Here is a 20,612-nt window from a genome sequence, read left to right as displayed (position 1 = left end):
GATGATAAGATAAATTTGAATGCCTTTTCTTTTGTCATATAGATCCCCAATGATCTAGTGTTTACACAGGGGATTTAGGCTTCTTAATATTTGTATTATTTGTATTGTTATTATTACAAATGTTAATATTGGGCGTTATTATTGATCACATAGTACAGAAAAGCAGAAAAAGTTGCCGCCCACTGTTATCTCTGGTTAAGAAAAGGATGCCATCCCTGATGTATACTGTTAATATATACGGTATCATATATATGTGTGTGCGTGCGTGCGTGCGCATGTATATATATACACTGTAAAATTTGTACTATAAGGCGCAAATGATTATAAGCCTCTCCCAGTACGTTTTTTAAAGGAGAAAACATTTTGTACATACACAAAGCCGCAGACTATAAGCCAAATGTGCTCACATTGAAACAGGAGATATTAACAAAGAAAGATGGTACACAGAAAGAGCTTTAATGGTACCTTAACGTTCCAACAGCCCGCCGGTGGGCCGCTGGACTTTTAATCAACAAATATGTGTCCGTACGATGTCACCAGTCATTGAATTACGTCATGCCAAACGTCATTATGAATGCTTAAACTCATGGGATTTAAGATTTGAAGACCATTTCAAAATATACTCACCAAAGAAACGTCACGATCAGTCGGAAACAAGATTCCCCGAAAACTATAAAGCTGGCGTACCTCAACAATATGTTCCCTGGCCGTCTTCAACTTCTTTGAATGTCCTTGAACATGGCTTCTTTACATTAAAGACAACGCATGGAATCCAACCGCTTAAAATATTTACTACAAAACACATGATAATGCTGACAGACAATTAGAAATCCACCTTAAATATTTCTGCTTCGTTGGACATTGCTTCTTGTAATCTGTTTATTCCGCCATATTATTTCCATTTACAAATAAACAGACACGTACAATGATTCCTAATATGGTAGTTAGCACTCCCCTTTCTATTGACACATTTTCCATGATGAGGGTCTGTTCATGCTAGATGTTTTCATGCACAAAGCGCAGAGTTAGATTAAACTCGTGTCTTCCCCGACAGATATATTCCACGTGTCTTATTCTCACTTTCACTGCTCGGGCGCGTAAACTGTCCATATCATTGCACAAGAGAAAGCTTGGTAAGAAGTCGCGGCTTATAATTGGGATTTTACGGTGTGTGTCTGTGTGTGAGTGTGTGTGTGTATGTATATAATATATATATATATATATATATATATATATACATAATTCTTAATAATATTGCATCATTTTGCACCAATGCATATGTTGACTATTTCTTTTGCACTATGATGACTTTTGCACCAAATGCAAAATTGCACAACCCTAACGATACCAACTGTATTACGATAGCAACTGTATGTAACATTCTACATGCCGACATTTCTTGTGTAAATATCATGTAAATTATAACTATAGCCTTATCCTCCTTGTTTTATAACCTTATCTCCTCTGTTCCTTTATCTTGGTGGCTTTTTACCTTATTGTGAATGTGTGATACTGGAGTGTCATGCCCAATTTCGTTGTCACAATATGTTAACCCATTTTGTAACAATGACAATAAAGGTATATTTTATTCTATTCTATTGTCATTAAGAATACTGTGCCTACAAGAACTGGAAAACACATCGTCTTTGATTCGGATAATGATGACGAGTTCCATGACAATCCATCTGAGGAAGATAACAAGGCAGTAAACGAGAGTGTCCCTTCAAGAAATGAGGTAAACTTAAACCTTTTTTTTTACCTTTAAAGCATATCTGCTTCAAGTCTTTTCCTTTCAGGGAAGCAGCCTGGCGTCTGGTCCTAAACTTTTTGGTGGCAGCGAGGACGAAGATGATGGTGATGAAGAGGAAGAGAGTGCCAGGTTTAACATAAGGCCTCAATTTGAAGGAGAAGCTGGAAAAAAGGTGCAGAATTAGAAATCCAATGTTCCCTCTCTATCTCATTCATCCATCCATCCATTATCTGCACTGCTTATCTCAGCAACCGCAAATAGTTTGTACTATGCAAATTTTTGTGTTCATCGCAAATTTCTGCGTCACTTTGATATTGCCCACACACTCAAACCCATCTGAGAACTTCATTCCGTTTCCTGTGGGCTGATTGAAATGAATTGTTTACAACAGTGATCAACCGGCCAAGGAATAACACCGGATCTTATGCCACACAGAAAGAAAAATAAGTTCCAGTTATTTTGCCTATCATTGTTTGATTTACTCTGCTTTGATCACACAGAAAGTAAATTGGGCGTTTGAATTCAGGTCAGCGTAGTGAGCGCACTGAGATCGTTTTGAAAAGTAAATCATGCCCTCACACATGCACAACAATACGCTCATACAGAGACAGTCATACCCATGCACACACTACTCTCACACAAATACTACAAGACTCATGAACAGGTTACTATACTCTCTTACACAGAACACTATGCTCTTATTTACAAACATACTCTCTCACATATTACTAAACTCTCATACGCCAACAACTGTACTTCTCTAACACATACCACTAAACTCGTACACACTACTATGCTGTCACACATATTACTATACTCCCACGTATTCGACAATACTCTTCCACATATACTACTATGCTGGGAGCAACTCCAGTTGAGCACCTAACTGTAACAACATATACACACTGATCAGTGTGAAACGCCCTGGTTACAAAAGAACCTAAAGTAAAACAACAGTGAGGTTCGGTGATCATTACACTAGGCGTGGAAAAAAAAATCTATAGTGATAGGAATTTAATGGTGTTTGAGAAAAATAATAGTGTCTGAATCTATCGTAGTGTATGTGTTTAGGAGTATAGTAATATGCGAGGAAAACCATAGTAATGTGTGCAAGATTAGTAGTATTTGTGCATGGGTATGACTGTGTCTCTATGAGAGAATAGTTGTGAATGTGGTAGTATGATGTAATTTGTGGAACCAATTATGATTTACTTCTCAAATTGCCTTTCATTTAGTTGCCTGTCTGGGCGTACAACTGTCATGTTAGAAAATTAAATGGAAATGTCCTGGAGTAATAAGCGGGAGTTTGCGTGGATCATTTGTGTCTGCATGAAAATATCCCAAGAAATTTACTTACTACAGGTGACTATGGAACAGACTCAATGTGAAAATCTAAGTAATAATGCGTATATATATATATGTCTTCTTGACTTAACACAAAAGCTCGGCATTAAGGGTTGGAATTGGGGGGTTTGGTCACCTAACGACTCCCAACACAGCAGTTGGGTCTAAAATGGCTGCGGCTGCATCGGCTCGCTACAGTTTAACTGTACGGGTAAGGTGTATCGACATTTCGTTCTGTGCGCATGGTTACAAAGAATGACAATAAAAGTAAATTATATTCTTCCTAAACCATGTGTTATATGTACAATGCAAATTTAGCTGATGGAGCTGCAGTCTCGTTTTGGTATGGATGAGCGTTTCCGAATGGACTCCCGCTTCTTGGAGGATGAAAATAAAGAGACAGGTTAGAACATCTGAATGTCATATTGAATATTGACCCCTTATTACATTGAGATTTTTTTAGGAGTCGTATTCTCACAAGTTAGGGACTTTTTTTTTTCTGACCAATTTTCATCAAAATCTTTTACCTTTTCCCTCTCAAAGTAGGATTTGTTTTTGTTATTTTTGTTCTGCTTTTTAGTCCTTAGTTTTTAATTGCCAGCTTTTAGAATTAAATTGAATTAACCTTTTGTTTTTCATGCATATTTTTAGGTCAATTTTTTTTTCTTTATTTTTCTTTTTACCTTATTGAAATCAATTTTTTTTTTCAAAATTAAGGGATTATTTTTCCTCATCATTCTCAAGCTTTTGTCAGTGTCCTTTGTGGAGGATAATGTACTTTTGCTGTTATCTATGACGACTGCAGGGGACAAGATCATCGCGGTGGATAATGAGGACTCACTGCTGGAGGAAAAAAAGAGAAACTTGTCCATCCTCCAGGAGCTTCTGGGACCTCAACCCGGCAGTGGAAACACCTCCACAAAGACCAAAACCTTCAGGTTAGCAGTTTTTATGCCATCCATCTATTTTTTAACTTTATCTATAGTTGGATGTTGAGGGCATCAACTATAGCAGGACAGACAGATTTTCTTCTCACCCCCTTATTCTTACCGTCTGCCCTGGCAGGACACGTTTTCCCGGGCCAGTCTTGAGACATTCCCTCTGATAAAAATTGTTTTACCAATGTACAACTTTGGTTTGACCAGCTGACTTAATGATTTTAAATTATAGTTTTCAGCTTTATCTCTTGTTTGTGTGTTTTTACAAAAGCTAAGAGCGAGTCATTCTGCCAAACCAGAATTTATTGCAGCATCCACACGTTGTTTACCGCTGTAGACGTCTTTGTTTTTCCGTAGCGCTTGGCTCTGCTTGGTTTCATCCGATAAACCAATCCCACTCCAAACACAATATGGCTTTACATTGGTTAGAGATTCTGGCAAGATTCACACTGTGCTGCGAACTATCAAGTGAGAACTGAAGGCCAAATGATTTAAGAAGCCAAAAGTACCACATCATCTCCAAAAAGCAATGCAGGAGAGATGCAATGCAGCATCTACAAAACTGGACTCTATCCTGGCCGCGACAAAAAACTGACTGCCTCTCCTGAATTCAAGATCGGACTTCCTAATGGTCCCTCTTTTCCAGTACCCTGTATCTCTATCTTATTTAAATCTTTCTAAACTACTTTATAAAAGCCGACTTTGATTGTTCGTATGTGTCATGTAGGCTCCAAAACGGCTGTACCGATTTTCGGGAAAATGTACAGAGTTTTGCTTTAGGCTTCCACAATTGTCTTTAGCTAGGTTTCGTCTCAAAGCACCCCCAATAGATCTCGACGAAATCAATAAACATCTGCTTTCGTGGTGTCTCTAATGCCCTCTGATGGCCAAACTGGGGACTGCAGCTTCTGACCACCAACCACTACAAGCAGCCAAATCAAATCTTCTATCAGAACCAACACCTTGATTCATACAATTGTTTTCCAGGCACACATTTCAACAAACCACGGCCCGCAACACCGGGATGTTCTGCTTGTATAATTTTAAAAACTGCATCAGGGTTTAAATAATAGCTTTATTTGTAGTTGTTTTCTTTTTCGAGAACAAAAGAACCGCAGCTCTCTGCCATAGGAGAGGTGAAAAACGTCAATCCAGATGTTTTCCTTTTGGCTCATGTGTTTCATAATCTCAACGGACGCATACAAAATCTCCTGATTAGCCTACGTTGACGAGTCCCCAAAAAACAATTACATGCAGGTCGTTCTTTTCACTACAACTTGGGCTATGTTTTGTCCTTCCTTTTTTTCTCAAGAATGAAGGTTTAAGGCCAAACCAATAATCCCCCCACAATATAAATTGTGCATTTTCTGTGATATGATTAATTTTTTGGGTTCTTTTTTTGGTGTCAAATAAAACAAGATTTGGTGATTATTTTACTCTGATCTGAGACTGACGGGCATGCTTCCATCAATAAATTAATTAATTAATTAATTAATTTTTTTTTTTGGCAGGGATATGTCTGCGCTGCACTATGACCCGACCAGAGAAGAACACGCTGCTTTTGAAACCAAAGTAGACTGCAAGAAGGACAGGTAGCAAACGACAAAGATGTCCTAACGAAATTACTTGTGAATGTGTTTTTTAAGCCATGGGTCTTAAACTCACAGTAGTGAAAGTTTTACATCGGTGCTCTCGTGCAAGTTTAATATGCGTGCTATTTGGTTAGGCAGGGCTCGGAACTGGGAACAATTCACTCCTAAATAGAGTGTGTGTTCGGGATTAATAAACAACAAAAATTATCTAGTAAAATGTGAGTACTGTTAGAAATGTGTTTTAAGCGGGCTATTTGAAAGTCAGTGTACTTGGCTGATGTTGAAACCATAAGACTCAGCGAATAAGACTAAGAAAGGAACAGACACACAGAGGGAGAGGCTGAGAATGAGAGACCAAGAGAAAGAGACTGACTGATTTTGATAAAGGTAGTGACAGATTGGTACAGATGGAAACAGAGAGAGCGAAAGACAAAGAGGGTGAAAGAATGAAAGACCCAGAGACAAGAGAGAAACGGGGAGCAAGGGAGAGACAGAAAGGAAAGGACTGAGGAAGAGTGAGACATAGAGAGATAGAGACAGAAAGACTCAGGGAGACAGACAGAGAGAGAGAGAGACCACAAGCACATGGTGTTCTGACTAATAAGATTTTTTAATGTTCCCTATTATTAATTGGTAACTTATTACTGATTCATTTACTCCAGCTCGGTGGTCTTAGGGATGGCACCAGCCCCGAGACTGAGAGGTCACAGGTTAACGCCTTGACTGAGTCGATTCTGAACTGAATGAAGGGTAAAGCATTGTTGGAAGTAATTTGGTTATTCTTACCTGAATATACTGAAATGCATTGTGGGAAGTAATTCGCTCATCCTGAAAGATGTAAACGCATGGCCTCACATATTCAAAACGTTTGTAACTTACAATGCTTAGTTTAAGCTGAGAAAATGTGGAACAAAATTCTCTAACATATATTTGGTCACGTGACTAAAACAGTCTGATAATGAGACATGGCTTAATGCCTTTTCATGTGTTGTCTGTATACCTAGTGGTCTAGTGGATACAATCTTCCTGCCGCGATCTGGGTTCGATTCACGTTGCATTCAATATTATGCTCTGGTGAACAACCATCCATGTCCCTGCTGATTGTTACAGGATTCGGTGGTTATGATTTGGTGCTATTGCTACTTGGTTAAATCCCCATTTCCACCATTGTTATTTAATTGTTGTCTGTGATAAAATGAATCAACTGATCAATTGCGCGAATGCATAAATAACGCTTTTCCAATTTCTTCTGCATTTAAGGCGCACCAGATTACAAGGTGCACGTTCAAATTTTTGGCCAATTTTAGGTTTTTGGTTGCGCATCATAGTCCAGTAAATACGTTAATTTTATCTTACCCTTAATATAATCATCCCTTTCTGTTATATGGTTATCATCATTGCACTCATTGCATTCCGAAACAAATCTGTTCGTTTTTCAGCAGCAAGGCAGAAAAGCGAAAGAAGCGGCAGCAAGCCCAGATCCTTCCTGAGGTTTCCAGAGAGTTCTTCTATGATGTGTCTGGTGACCTGAAGGCCATGTTTGGAACCGCCGCGACGCAGCAGACCGTTGACCAACCCAAGACCAACTGGGACCAAGAGGAAGAAGAAGAAGACCGGAAGGATGAAAAGATGAACGAAGAGCAGCCCACACAGGAACAGTCTGGGTTCATGTTCTCCTTCTTCGGCGACAATGTCCAGGCAGAAAGTGAACAAAAAGGTGTGTTCTACTTGCCACTATGGCAAAAAAATGTTAAGGAATTTTCCATCTCAGGTTGCTGCCGCATTGTTCTGTAGGTACCCCTGGTGTCAATCAATCAATCAATCCAAATATATTGAACTTTTGCACATGACATCACGTTTTTTTTTCCTAGCAGAATGAGGGCCAGGACAGATGGCAATAGCACCTTAGCTGTTAGCACTTGAATTAGCATTTAGGTGTAAACAAATCTCAATATTGACGACAGAAAAATATAACTATTACTTTTTACAATGTTGATTCAAGGCTGTGCGGTGGGCTGTGCAAACTGGCAAGGTTCTAAGCCCGATTTGCCATTTTATTGTACAGGGTGGCCACAAAGTCACGCACCAATGTTAATTAAAGAAGTTATAGGTCTGCCGTCTCCAAGTAAATCAAACTGTGGTATCAAATTAAAAAATAAATATTTACCTACCTACCTGGCCACAAAGTCACGCATCAATGTTAATATTTCTTTTTTAATTTGATGCCACAGTTTGATTTACCTGGAGACGGCAGACCTATAACTTCTTTAATTAACATTGGTGCGTGACTTTGTAGCCACCCTGTATTCCTTTTGTTGAAAATATAAGACGGCGATGTTTATCTGCAATCAAACGGAGGGACTGGTGTTTTGCCAAGACACAAACACTGGCAGCCCTCAAAGTGTTCCAGGATTTGGATTGAGCGTTTTTAATAGGTATGTTTATAGTATTTTCGAACAATTTTAAATTAAGTGGGTACAAGTCAAGTCAGGCACTCATTACACCTATGAATAAGTTAGCCACAGCTAAATTGCTAATGTTGGTGTCTTACTGTTACCATTTCTTACCAATTGATGGATACTTAAACGAAATGCTTTTATTTCGATTAACCAGCGATTCAAAACAGTAATCTTCGGAATATCACATAGTGAAAACTGATATGTGCCCTACTATGAAGCTTATTATGCCGAAAATGAACTGTCAAAGGCAGCACGGCATCGCAGTGGTTAGCGCGTGTGCGGCACAGTTATTAGCTCGAACATTCCTGTGTGGAGTTTGCATGATCTCCCTGTGCTTGCGTGGGTTTCCTCCAGGCACTCCGGTTTCCTCCCACATTCCCAAAACATGCATGTCAGGTTAATTGGCCGGTCCAAATTGTCCCTAGGTGTGAATGGGCGAGCAAATGGTCTGTCCCTGTGTGCCCTGCGACTGGCTGGCAACCAGTTCAGGCTGTCCCCTGCCCACTTCCCGAAGATAGCTGGGATAGACTTCAGCACCCCTGCAGCCGTACTGAGGATAAACGGTGCAGATAATTGATGGATGGATGACCTGTCAAATTATCAACGTATAAAACGGGCGATGAACGTTTAGGAAATAAACCGTCATTTCCCCATTGTAATTATTTTCAACATGCTCAAAAGTGAATTATATACAAGGTGCAAATGCCCTGTGTTTAACTGTTCCATTACATTCCCCAAAAATTAAGTCGTTTTAGAAATTATTCCCGTGAGGGGGACATTTTACGCCTGGAGTGCATTTTTTGGCACAACACCAATAAGAACTGGTAGGCATCCAGTCTTTTATGAGCTTTTAGATCAGTACAGGTGAATAGGAATACGCTCCATTTACAATATAATGGTACAGATCGTGTGGACTGAAGTCAGGCAAGACTGGACGATTCGTTTAGATGTGTGAATTTGTCAGGAGAAAAAATGCATGGGTCGGTAGCTATCATTGCTAATGCTATCCTCAGTTACTCTAAATAGCGGTCTTTGTGGTTTCTGACAAGGCGAGCCACCTCATTTGACAGTTGCACAATATTTTAAAAAAAGAATGGAAACAAGGCCCAAATCCTTTTATCCGTGTTTCTTTTTTATTTATTTTATTTTTTTTCTATTTTGTTTTTGGTTTGTTTTGTTTTATTAAACACACTTTAATTAAGTGTTCAGTATATTGCTTAAAGATTAAAAATGGGCAATTTTATGATAGAAATTACTATTATTTTCCAGGCGCATATAACCTGTTAAGAATCTGCTGCTCGCTGCTACAGATAGTCATAGAGTCCCTGATCGTAGTTTGGACAAACCCGGACATAAAATGTTAAAATAATTGTGTTATTCATGTTTGGAGGGGTTATAGTCGAAACATACTTTGTTTTCAAGGTCTGATTTGTTTTTAAATAACATTTTTTTACCCTTTTTATGGAGATTTAAAAAAAAAAAAACATTGATTTTTATTTTTATTTTTTTCGGGGTGGTGTGAAGGTATTTGCAAATTTATATATATTCTTAATTTTTGTTTCATCGAGTAATGTAAAAAGATAATTTTCGTCCTTGCTGTTGAAATAAAAGAAAATATTTTGGAGCCTCTCAATCTTTTTTGTAATTACTATACTATTTTGACTTTTGTCTAATCTGAAGTGGTACTTTGTTCTGGTTTCATTTAAATCGAATAATAATTAGAATTATTTATTTTTCAAGAATACAAGGTGGAAAGCATTCTGGCTGCAAAGGTGTCACCGTGGCAACAAGACCCCCGCCTTCAAGACAGTAGTGAGGAGGAAGAAGATGATGACGATGAAAAACCGCAAGTGGAAGAAGACACTGTGCTGCCCCAAAACAAAATGTGAGAAAGAAACTTAAAGCTCACTTTGCTTACTGTCATTCAGAACCATAACAGTGTTCAAATGTTCATGTTTTTCACCTTATTCTCCAACATGACACATCAGTCTTGGCCAATGTTCCCTCTAATTTTCCACGGGTCTGAGCGTTCACACAAAGTCTGTGAGCAACGCTTGAAACAACAGTGAGCAACCATAATCCCAAGTGTGGCAAGATAATTACTTATCAAACATGTCCAAAACTTGACATCAAGTTACATTTTGCTGAGTTTCCGGCAAGGCAAAATTATTTTTCTCTTTTGAATGATTGACTCATGTACTATTACAAAGATTGTACGGCCTACAAACGTCGTTTGTTCTTACAATTCTTTCACAAGATATCCATTTCTTTTTATTTTCTGACATATTTTGTCACATAATATTAACATTTTTGGGGGCTTATTTAGTCGGTTGTAAGATACAGAACTGTACTTAATCACATTTTTTAGTGGAAGTACAATGTTGGCAACAAGATTCACTTGATATAATTGGAAATTATTTGAATGCAACACAGACTTTTTCTTCTTTTTTCCGTGTTTTTTTTCTACCTTTTTTTTTTAATTCCTTTAAAAAAAATCTCATTGTGTTTATTTTTTCCGAGCTGTTACTTTTTTCTTTTTGTTCTCTATTTACTTTTTTCCTACATTTTTCTTTTCTTTTTTTCTGGCTTTTTTCTAAATTTTTCCTTCTTTTTTTTCTCTTCCTTTTGTTTCTTTTTTTCTCAGCTTTTCACTACTTTTTCCATTTTGGAATTTTTTTCTTTTTTGATCTATTTCCCCCTCCTTTTAAGTCATTTTGTGCATAATTTTACATAATATTTGGTCATGTTGGGATTAAAGATGCAAAAACAACCTGAAGAGCCGTTTAGGACCCAAAAGAGCCGGTTCCTTTTAGTGAGCCGAGCCGAAGAAGCCGGTTCCCGACAAATCTACTAACTTTACTCAACTCCGTTCTACTTCGACTAGACTTCAAAATACCGCATTTAGGACACAACGTCAGGGGAACCCGTGTATTTTTACCTTCATGCACTGTAACTTTGACTTAAGTCGCTTCTTAATTAATAATTTTGAGCCTTCATTTTTGTGCGCTGGCTAGATTTTCTTGTGCGCTGAGAATGTGCGAGCAGTGCGCAATTGCGCACGCGCGCAGCTTAGAGGGAACACTGGTCCTGGCCTATCCAGGGGTGGCCATCCCGGTCCTCAAGAGCCGCATGCATAATTTTGGAGTTTTTCTGCTCCAATAAAAGTGGTTTCAAGCTCCTGAATCATTATCATGCTCCCATACAGCTTGCTAACAAAAATAAATGCATCCCCTGAGCAGAGAAACAAAATAAAAATTTGAAATATTAACTCTTCAGTGCTATAAAAACTTTCAAATAATAGTTAACTATTTACAATTCAACTTCTAACCAACGTTGACAACACGGAAACTCTGAAAAATACAAAAGTATAAATTAAAATGTGTATAAAAAAACAAAATATAATTTGTCTGTACTGAATTTTGGCGTTTAGGAACACACAGTGCTAAGCTTTGAAGAACTGATTCAGAGTCTTCTATCAGTGATTTAAAACGCACAATGTATCGAGCCTTTGATATCATTAAAATGAGTTCAAATGAGGTTAATTTTTCTCTGACTTTTTTTTTTTTCCTCCGTTTTGCAATCCCTCTTTAACCATTCCTGTGCTACGACTGTTGTGTCAAACAGGTTGCGTCCCGGGGACGCACGTTGATTTGAGACTATGCGTCCCCAGCAAAAATGATGCGTCTAGGACGCAGGGACGCGGGCAAACAAGAACACTGGGACCTCGCTACTTCGCGGTTCGACGTTCGCGGGCTCAGAGCTTCGCGGGCCTAAAAAAAATTAATAATAAAATAATTTATTTATTTATTTATTTTGGGTGAAGGGGCGCCGCTACTTCGCGGATTTTCACTTTTCGCGGGTGGTTTTGGTCCCCATTAACCGCGATAACCGAGGTCCCACTGTATGTATATATACACATTCACCACCAACTTTATTAGGTACATCTGTCCATTTACTCGTTGACACGTGACTTCTAAACGGCCAATCACGTGGCGGCAACTTGCTGCATGTAGACATGGTCAAGACAATCTCCTGCGGTTCAAACCGACCATCAGTATGGTGGCATGGTTGTTGGTGACTGAAGGGCTGGTCTGAGTATATCAGTAACTGCTGATCTACTGGGATTTTCACACACAGCCATCGAGAATGGTCTGAAAAATAAAAAAATTCTAGTGAGCGGCAGTTCTGTGGGTACAAACGCCTTGTTGATGCAAGAGGCCAGAGGAGAATGGCTCGAATGATAGAAAGGCAACAGTGACTCTGATAACCACACATTACAACCATGGTAGGCAGAAGAGAATCCCTGAATGCACAGTATGTCAAACTTTGAGGTAGATGTACTATATATACTTTTTGGGGGTTTTTTATGTTTGTTTTTTTGCAAGTTACAGACCCTGTCGAGGACCAACTATACACTGGTGGCCCACCAGTTTTTATATTGTATGGGGAACACTGGTAGTTTTTTTTTTCTATGAAAATTTGGACACCCCTACAGAATTGCATGACTACAATATCAAGTACAACAGAGTAAAGGAGAATAATAATATAATATGCACACTGAGACGCAGACCATTTTTGCCACATTTCCAAACAAACCAGAATAAAAGTGATGATGGACTTGTTTGTTTGCAGAGAGCAACCCATTGGATCCACAAAGGAGTTGTTCTTCTTCCACCCTGATGACAGCAGATTGATAGGTAGTGTGTTTGTGTATGGATGTGGGCTAGTGCATTGTGTGTGAAAGAGAAATAGTCCTTCCTCTCCATTTTGCTGTTCAATTTTTGTGTCCTTTGTGCATGGAGAATTTTTTTTCACTACTAAGTTCCCCGGATAAATACGTACTTCGCAGAATTACAGCGTCACTTCATATGCGCCAGTGCAATCAAACTATTTAGAGACTTGCCTTCTATTTGCTGGGTGCTGATTGGCAGTTGTGAAGCAACATCCCTCTTTTCTAGTTTTTCTCCCGCTATATGTGCCCGCGCTATCATTGACTACATTTACTGTATTTTCAGGACTATAAGTCGAAGTTTTTTCATAGTTTGGCTGGTGGTGCAACATATACACCAGTGAGACCTATCTGTAAAAGAATCATTTTTATTTTATTATAAAAGCGTCATTTTGCCAAGGTCAATATTATCAAAATACTCAAAAGTGATTTTTATACAAGGTGTAGTAGTTAGTTTATTCCCTAACCCTAACCAATAATCTTCACATAAAAATCATCGAAATTGTCTCGTTGTCTCGGCTCAGTGAGAATTTAAAAATTTAGCAACATTCAGAATATAAAACGAAAACCAGAAATTACAATTATTAAAGATTTGCACAGCACTTCGGTAAAAACTGTTTGTAAACCTTTTATTACCCCTGAATGACTTCAAGCGTCTACCGCTTCGTAATAGATGAAAATGATCGTTACCAGGATGACTCTCATCCTTAAGAATATTTGAGGTACGTTTCAAAACTCTATCATTATATATAGATTCCAGGGATGGCAGACCGGTGCCCACAATCTTTTCCGCTGTGCGGATTACAGAATTGAACTTCGACAGATCTTTCTTTGTGATTCGACCAAACCAAACAATAATAGAATTTGCTAAAACACTTTCAATAATCGCACGATAAAAATTGACTAGGATTTCCTGATGAACATCGTAGGAGTTCAAAGTTCTTTGGCGTGCCCTCTTTAGAATTTTCTCTGAGTTCAGTGCCCAGCTTAGATCTTCTGAAATAAAATAAAATAAATAAAAATAAAAATTTTAAAAAAATGTATTACTGTTGTAATATATTTCCCAAAACTGAGATACAAAGTCGTTTTAGTAACATTTGAACGAGTGATGTTTGCTAGGCGGCATTTGATGTGGGCAGACGTCTTTTTTTTTAATTTAAAATTGCCTATCAAGATGACATGGATGTTTTTGGAGTTGGATTTTATCAAATACCGTATTTTCCGCACTATAAGGCGCACCTAAAAGTCTTAATTTTTTTCAAAAGCTGACCATGCGCCTTATAATACAGTGCGCCTTATTTTTGGAACAAAATTAATTCGCAAAGTCTTGCAACTAACTTGCTGCCGCCGACTAGATTTTCCCCCGAACGCCAAGTAGTCCGCGGTGTATGCTGGGATTTATTTACCGGCGTTTCATTGGCTAACCAATGTGTCAATCATCATTTGAATCGATCACTATTGGCTGAAGTTATTCGGAGCCTCGGATTGGCCAGAGCGCCAAAACAAACCCTGCAATTGGCCGAAAAAGATGTATCAATCATCCGTTGAATCGATCGCTATTGGCTGAAGTTATTCAGAGCCTCGGATTGGCTAGAGGGCCAAAACAAACCCTGCAATTGGCCGAAAAAGATGTGTCAATCATCCGTTAAATCGATCGCTATTGGCTGAAGTTATTCGGAGCCTCTGATTGGCTAGATGGCCAAAACAAACCCTGCAATTGGCCGAGTTTAGCAATGGCGTAGCAAGCTTAGTAAGCTTGCTAAAGTACACCATAAAGAAACATGTTTTATTAGTCTGTATTTGCAAATAATTTACTCTCCTGGATTTACTTCACTCACGGTTGTAAAAAGACCATGATTGCGTATCATTATTGAACGTGAGAACTTAGGTGAGCTATGCGGCTTTATATTTTCCCGGTATCTTGTTTTAGAACGATCTTGATGTTGCTGTGATGAGTTGAGTGAATTAAACTCAATTCCAAGTGTTTATTGTCATATGCACAGTAAAGTTGCGAGCGAAAAAGAAAATATAAACTTAGAAATGTTTGGCATTTCTTGAATCCCAAGACTTTAACCTTCCGAATGATATTTGAAATGATGCATTTGAGTGACATCGTACGGACACCGCATCCGCACGTGTCTACGACACGTATTTGCTTCTTTGCAAGCTTTGGGAATGTTAAGGGGGTAATCAGTTGGACTGAATCATCTGACTGTTTTGTCGACGTTCCCATTGTAGCGCCTTATAATCCGGTGCGCCTTATCTATGGAAGATATAGGACCAAAAACTATTTTTTGGGGGTGCGCCCTATAGTGAGGAAAATACAATACATTTTTCCCAAAATGCGACTTGTACTCCAGGTCTGACTTGTATATGTTTTTTTCCATGTCAATTATGCATTTTTGTGTTTTTGAGTGCAATGTATACTCCGGATCGATTTATAGTCCTGAAAATGAGGTACATGCAAGGAATAATCTGTTTGCGAGCAGTCCGATTGGGTGGGCAAGCATGAGCAATTTCATGACATAAATAGAAACAATTTCTGCATATAACTTTCGAGATTAAATAAAAGATGCTTTTATGTAATTCAGCAAAATTAACAAAGTACTGTGCTTCTTTGCTCCTCGCTCTATTCGTACGGCCTTTCTTTTTACGAGTTGTGCTGGTTAGTTACTAGCTAGAAGCATGGACTTGGGTGGGTGGATACCACTGCGGCATTTTTTACTATGTGGGCAGAAAATTAAATGCAAATAAAAGAAAACACATGAGGATTTTTAGAAAGTAAGCTGGAGTTTTTATTTATCATATGTTACTGTACTACAAGTATAAAGTGCTTTGCGTCATACAGGCATGAAAATGTCTCACATTTTGGGGAAATTCACTGTTTTGAAGTCAAAAAGTGTGACCTACGTGAATTCTGCGAATCCAAGGAGAAAATGTTTTGGGGGGGGTAGAGGTGGTTGATAAAACTCATTCATTTTTCACACGCAAGACAGTAGAAGTGCCAGATGTATTTTTGGGGATAATCTTAGTCTAGTTGTTGGCCTGTTCACGAGCAAACTAAGCTTTGGAAAATAAATCCCTACTGTTACTGAGCCGAGACAAATTTAACCTCCTTATATTCACGCGACTTGGGGCTAAATTCAGCCAAGATAGTAAACTTAGGAATAATTTGTTGGGTTGTACAGCGTATCTGAACATATCTCCTCCACACCCATCTCACCTTTTTAACAACTGACTTATTTTCATTCCTGGTCATAAAAATATACCTGAAGAAGTTAACTAAGAAAAATTGAGTTGCATGTCATACTTGAATCCTGGCGGCAGACAACCGATATTTGGAGCCGATATTCATTTACTGTAAAAATATAAAAGTTGGCGGAAGAAATTTTGAATAATGCAAAAAGAAACAAATGATATTTTGTTATAAATTCAAATAGAACTTTAATAGGTCTCCGAAACCTTTTATAGCAAATAAATTAAAATGTCAACACAACTAACATGACTTATCTTTCTCTTAAACCAAAAACTAACAGTGCAGGAAATAAAATGAGGCTTAGCACCAACCCATATAAAGGTAAATAAAAGCTTAAATAGCTCCCTAAAACTTTTTACAATAGATAGATAAAAATGTAAATACATCCAACATGAATTAAATCGAAATCAAAACAAAAAGTCAATCAAATTTTAAACGAGGCGAATTGAATGTGTGGGCACTCTAGTTTTTGAGCCAGATTGACGAACTAATGTTATGGTAACTGCTAATCACTTAGCATTCCACTTTATCGTGCTTTTTTATTTATTTATTTATTTTGGGTGAAGGGGCGCCGCTACTTTGCGGATTTTCACTTTTCGCGGGTGGTTTTGGTCCCCCATTAACCTCTCTTTCAATTACAAACACACGCTTGACTGACGAACTAATGTTTTGATAAGAGCTTTTTTAGTAGTCTCCACCTAAAAGTACTTCCCTTGAAGAAATTAACTGCACTTTTTGTTGTATCTTTTAATCACGCACATGCTCAATTACCACGGACGTTTTTAAACTCAACATTATTGGCAGTCTTGACTCACAGGCATGTTTAGACTAAGGAGTTGGCAGAGCTGCTACTGTTTACTCCACACGTTGTTTTCCCTCCTTCAGTGGCTCCGCCCCTGGTGGCTTATCCAATCGGGAGGCGCAGAGTGGGTAGCATTTGAGGCAGAAGGCAGAAAAGAGGGAGAAAAAAGCCTTGGCTGTATCTGTACTTAAAAAGTCGGCCTGTTGAATAAATTAAAATGCTCATACCCAATGCCAACCTCCACGGCTCCATGCCCATACAAACTATCGTATTTTCCCTTACAAAATACTGTATAAAATAATCTTACACCATATTTTTTTTTTTTACTGAATGATGCTTGATGGGGAAATCCCCAGGCAGCAGACGCATGCGCACAGTAGCATCAAACCGCTCGCTTTGTTTCCTCTGAAAAGAATTGATCTAAGTTTTGTACAAATCCGGTATACTTGATTGATTTGCCGTTTCGTGATAGTCAGTGTTTACCGGATGGTACCCATAATTGACAAATTTGCGTTTTTCCGTACAGATTTTCTTTTATGTCGTACACGTCTTAAAATGCATAATAAACGTACAGGTTGACTGGTATGCATACCAATGTAATTTAGAATTCAGAAATATCGGTGCTGATAATTGACCCGCCCGATAATTGGTCAACTTTTGGTTTCTTCAGTATTTCCAGTTGTTGTTTGCATGATGTCTAACTTTTGGATGCTGTCGCCCGTCAGAAGGTCCCAAGTTGTTCTGTTGCTCATCCCAGCCGGAGGATGAAATAGATGATTGGGAGGAGACCCGGATGGAGCTCAAAAAGGTGAACTCGATCTACTTTACGACAATACAGAGTCCATGCTAAAAAACTATTTTTTTGGTTGGGGGTTATATTTAGGAGTACCGCCAAAAACACATAGATGCCCGCCGTGATTTGAAATTAGCAAGAAAGACTTCAACACCTTCAACATAACACAAGAATCAAGGATGGTGATGCCACGTCATGTCTCATTATGTGTAGTATTTTGGCATTTTTCCATGTTTGCTTTTCCATACACCGTTGCGACTTAACTATTTACTCAATTGTTTTTTCTCTGTATGTTTAACCATCTTGGATGACAAGTAGAATTGTGGATTTTCAGTTTAATATTGTAAGCTGGCTTTCAGGAATTTTTCAAGATTGGATTAAAAAGTATCTCTCCTAATGTTTCAACTGATGCTTTTTCAATATACCTAAATCATAGAGTCCTTTATACTTTATATATTTTTATATTTTCTTGTAACCTAAACACTGTTAAAATAAATTCAAGTTACCGTATTTTCCGCACTATAAGGCGCACCTAAAAGTCTTGATTTTTTTTTCAAAAGCTGACCATGCGCCTTATAATACAGTGCGCCTTATGTGGATCAATATTAAGTCACAAAGTCTTGCAACTAATGCAAAGCAGCCGCCGACTAGATTTTCCCCCGAATGCAAAGTAGTCCGCAGTGTATGCTGGGATTTATATACCGGCGTTTCATTGGCTAACCAATGTGTCAATCATCATTTGAATCGATCACTATTGGCTTAAGTTATTCGGAGGTAAAGGGGGGCGGATCCTTTTTATCATTTACAGGCTCGCATAGGCTAAAGGGGCAAAACAGAGCCTGCAATTGGCCGAAAAAGATGTGTCAATCATCAGTTGAATCGATCACTATTGGCTAAAGTTATTCGGAGGTAAAGAGAGCGGATCCTTTTTATCATTTACAGGCTAGCATAGGCTAAAGGGGCAAAACAAAGCCTGCAATTGGCCGAAAAAGATGAATGTGAATAGCATGTTGGTTTGACGGCATAGAGAAAACAGTATTTTACTATTCTGTACTGTATTTGTAAATATTTTACTCTCCTGGATTTACTACACTCACGGATATAAGAGGACCATGGTTGCACATTATTATTGAACACGACGACTTCGGTGAGCTACTCCGGCTATATACTTTCCCAGTAACTTGTTTCAGAGTGATAGCGATGTTTCTGTAATGGGTCTTTTTTAAATTAAACTCAATTCCAAGTGTTTATTGTCATATGCACAGTAAAGTTGCGAGCGAAAAAGAAAATAGATACTAAGGAATGGTTGGCATTTCTTGAATCCCAAGACTTTAACCTTCCGAATGATATTTGGAACGATGCATTTGAGTGACATCGTACGGACACCGCATCCGCATGTGTCTACGACACGTATTTGCTTCTTTGCAAGCTTCTTTGCAAGCTTTCGGAATGTTAAGGGGGTAATAAGTTTGACTGAACTTGATCTGACTGTTTTGTCGACGTTCCCATTGTAGCACTTTATAATCCGGTGCGCCTTATGTGTGGAAGATATAGGACCAAAAACTATTTTTTGGGGGTGCGCCCTATAATGCGGAAAATGCGGTATATTAAAGGTTTTCAGTGTTTACGTTTCGAGGTTTTTTTTTTTAATTGAAGTTTTGACTAATAAAATTCTGACCAGATTTTAAGGCCTAATGTTTTAAAATTATTAAGTAATTATTAAATGCAAAATACACATCAGACAAAAAAAATTGTCTCTATATTTTTGGAATAATCAAACTTAGTTGTCATAATTTTATAAATTATTTTTAAAGTGTTTAAAGGAACAGTGTGTATTACTTGACCACTAGGTGTCACTGTGTTGTGTAGTGCAACTGAAAATCAAAAGGAACTTTGAAGTATACAACCTGCAGAGAATCATATTTTCTGATAAGTTTATTCTGTTTGTAATATTGGGCACCTGCAAAGGATATTTCATAGGATGCCAGTTAATTATTTTGACTATTATTTAGCACTGTTGTTTGTTGTTTTGGCTATCAAATCATTGTTGCTATGAGCCGATCATGTTGCTGTTTTTGAATTCCACACCCATTAGGCAATGCAATAAAAAAATGGTTCAAAGGACATCCTTTAGAACAGTTTGGACTTTCTCATCTGAAGACTTCTCTTCCTGTTCTCACAAGTACAAAATACGTTGATGTCTTCTCTCCTTATTTTGTGTCTATACTAAAGATTTAACTGAACAAAGACCATAAACCACCATTTTTTTCTAATAAAGAATTCCCTAGTCTTGAACCGGCTTTTTGATTACCCGTCACAGCAAGACAATTATGTCTGCTCCCTCAGGCTTATGTTATGTAAAATAAGTGCAAATTTCCTAAGCTATTATTTTTGAAAATGCATGTTTTATACTAAAGTTCCCAAATTTTTGCTAATTTTTATCAGTTTTTTTAACAAAGCTTTTATTTTCTACTGGGAGGTTCTAAATATTGCTCACTATCCCTTAACTATATTTGAATAAAGGAGTAAATATCTTTATTGCAATAACAGTCACATAAAATGTTTGTTTTTTTCCTCACTGTTTGTGATTTATAAAAAAGAAAACTGTTACCCGTGTATTGGCACTGTTTTCCAAAAGTTTTAGTTTCCGTTAAAAACAACTCATCTATAAAAATGTGTGACTTTATCCACAAATACAACCATGTTATTATTTAGGCTTTAAGAAAGTAATTTGTCAAACACTTACTAATTTTACAGTGGAGGTGTTTTATGCGAAACGTTTTCTCATTGATCTTAAGAAAAAGGAAAAACTTCTTGGTAAATTCAGCAAGTGATTATCTTTACAAAACCCATTGTACACAATATAACTAGTTGCACATGTTCTCATTGCAAAGTAATGTTCCCAAACTGCTGAATATTTTGCTCTTATATTTTATTTTACAATAAATG

At 37.9% G+C, this 20,612-nt stretch overlaps 1 protein-coding gene across 5 annotated transcripts in view; it reads left to right on the top strand.

Moving 5' to 3' along the window:
* The window catches only part of nol8 (nucleolar protein 8), a 36,518-nt gene extending 16,560 nt beyond the window's left edge, over nt 1-19,958 (top strand). For 3 of the 5 annotated variants that reach the window (XM_088337544.1, XM_088337542.1, XM_088337543.1), the window contains exons 9-18: nt 1,610-1,735; nt 1,797-1,922; nt 3,413-3,497; nt 3,900-4,032; nt 5,544-5,624; nt 7,064-7,341; nt 9,824-9,968; nt 12,716-12,780; nt 17,596-17,678; nt 17,754-19,958. In XM_088337544.1, coding sequence (XP_088193670.1) covers nt 1,610-1,735; nt 1,797-1,922; nt 3,413-3,497; nt 3,900-4,032; nt 5,544-5,624; nt 7,064-7,341; nt 9,824-9,968; nt 12,716-12,780; nt 17,596-17,678; nt 17,754-17,828 — 1,197 coding nt within the window. In that variant the 3' untranslated portion in view covers nt 17,829-19,958. The remainder of the gene's footprint in view (nt 1-1,609; nt 1,736-1,796; nt 1,923-3,412; nt 3,498-3,899; nt 4,033-5,543; nt 5,625-7,063; nt 7,342-9,823; nt 9,969-12,715; nt 12,781-17,595; nt 17,679-17,753) is intronic. The other 2 variants (XM_088337545.1, XM_088337541.1) reach the window with 2 other exon arrangements.
* The last annotated feature ends 654 nt before the right edge of the window (nt 19,959-20,612 follow it).

The sequence above is a fragment of the Urocampus carinirostris genome, chromosome 6 (assembly GCF_059441175.1).
Source record: "Urocampus carinirostris isolate Australia breed hairy pipefish chromosome 6, RoL_Ucar_1.0, whole genome shotgun sequence".
Taxonomy (NCBI): Eukaryota; Metazoa; Chordata; class Actinopteri; order Syngnathiformes; family Syngnathidae; genus Urocampus; species Urocampus carinirostris.
This window is presented reverse-complemented; position numbering and strand designations above follow the sequence as displayed.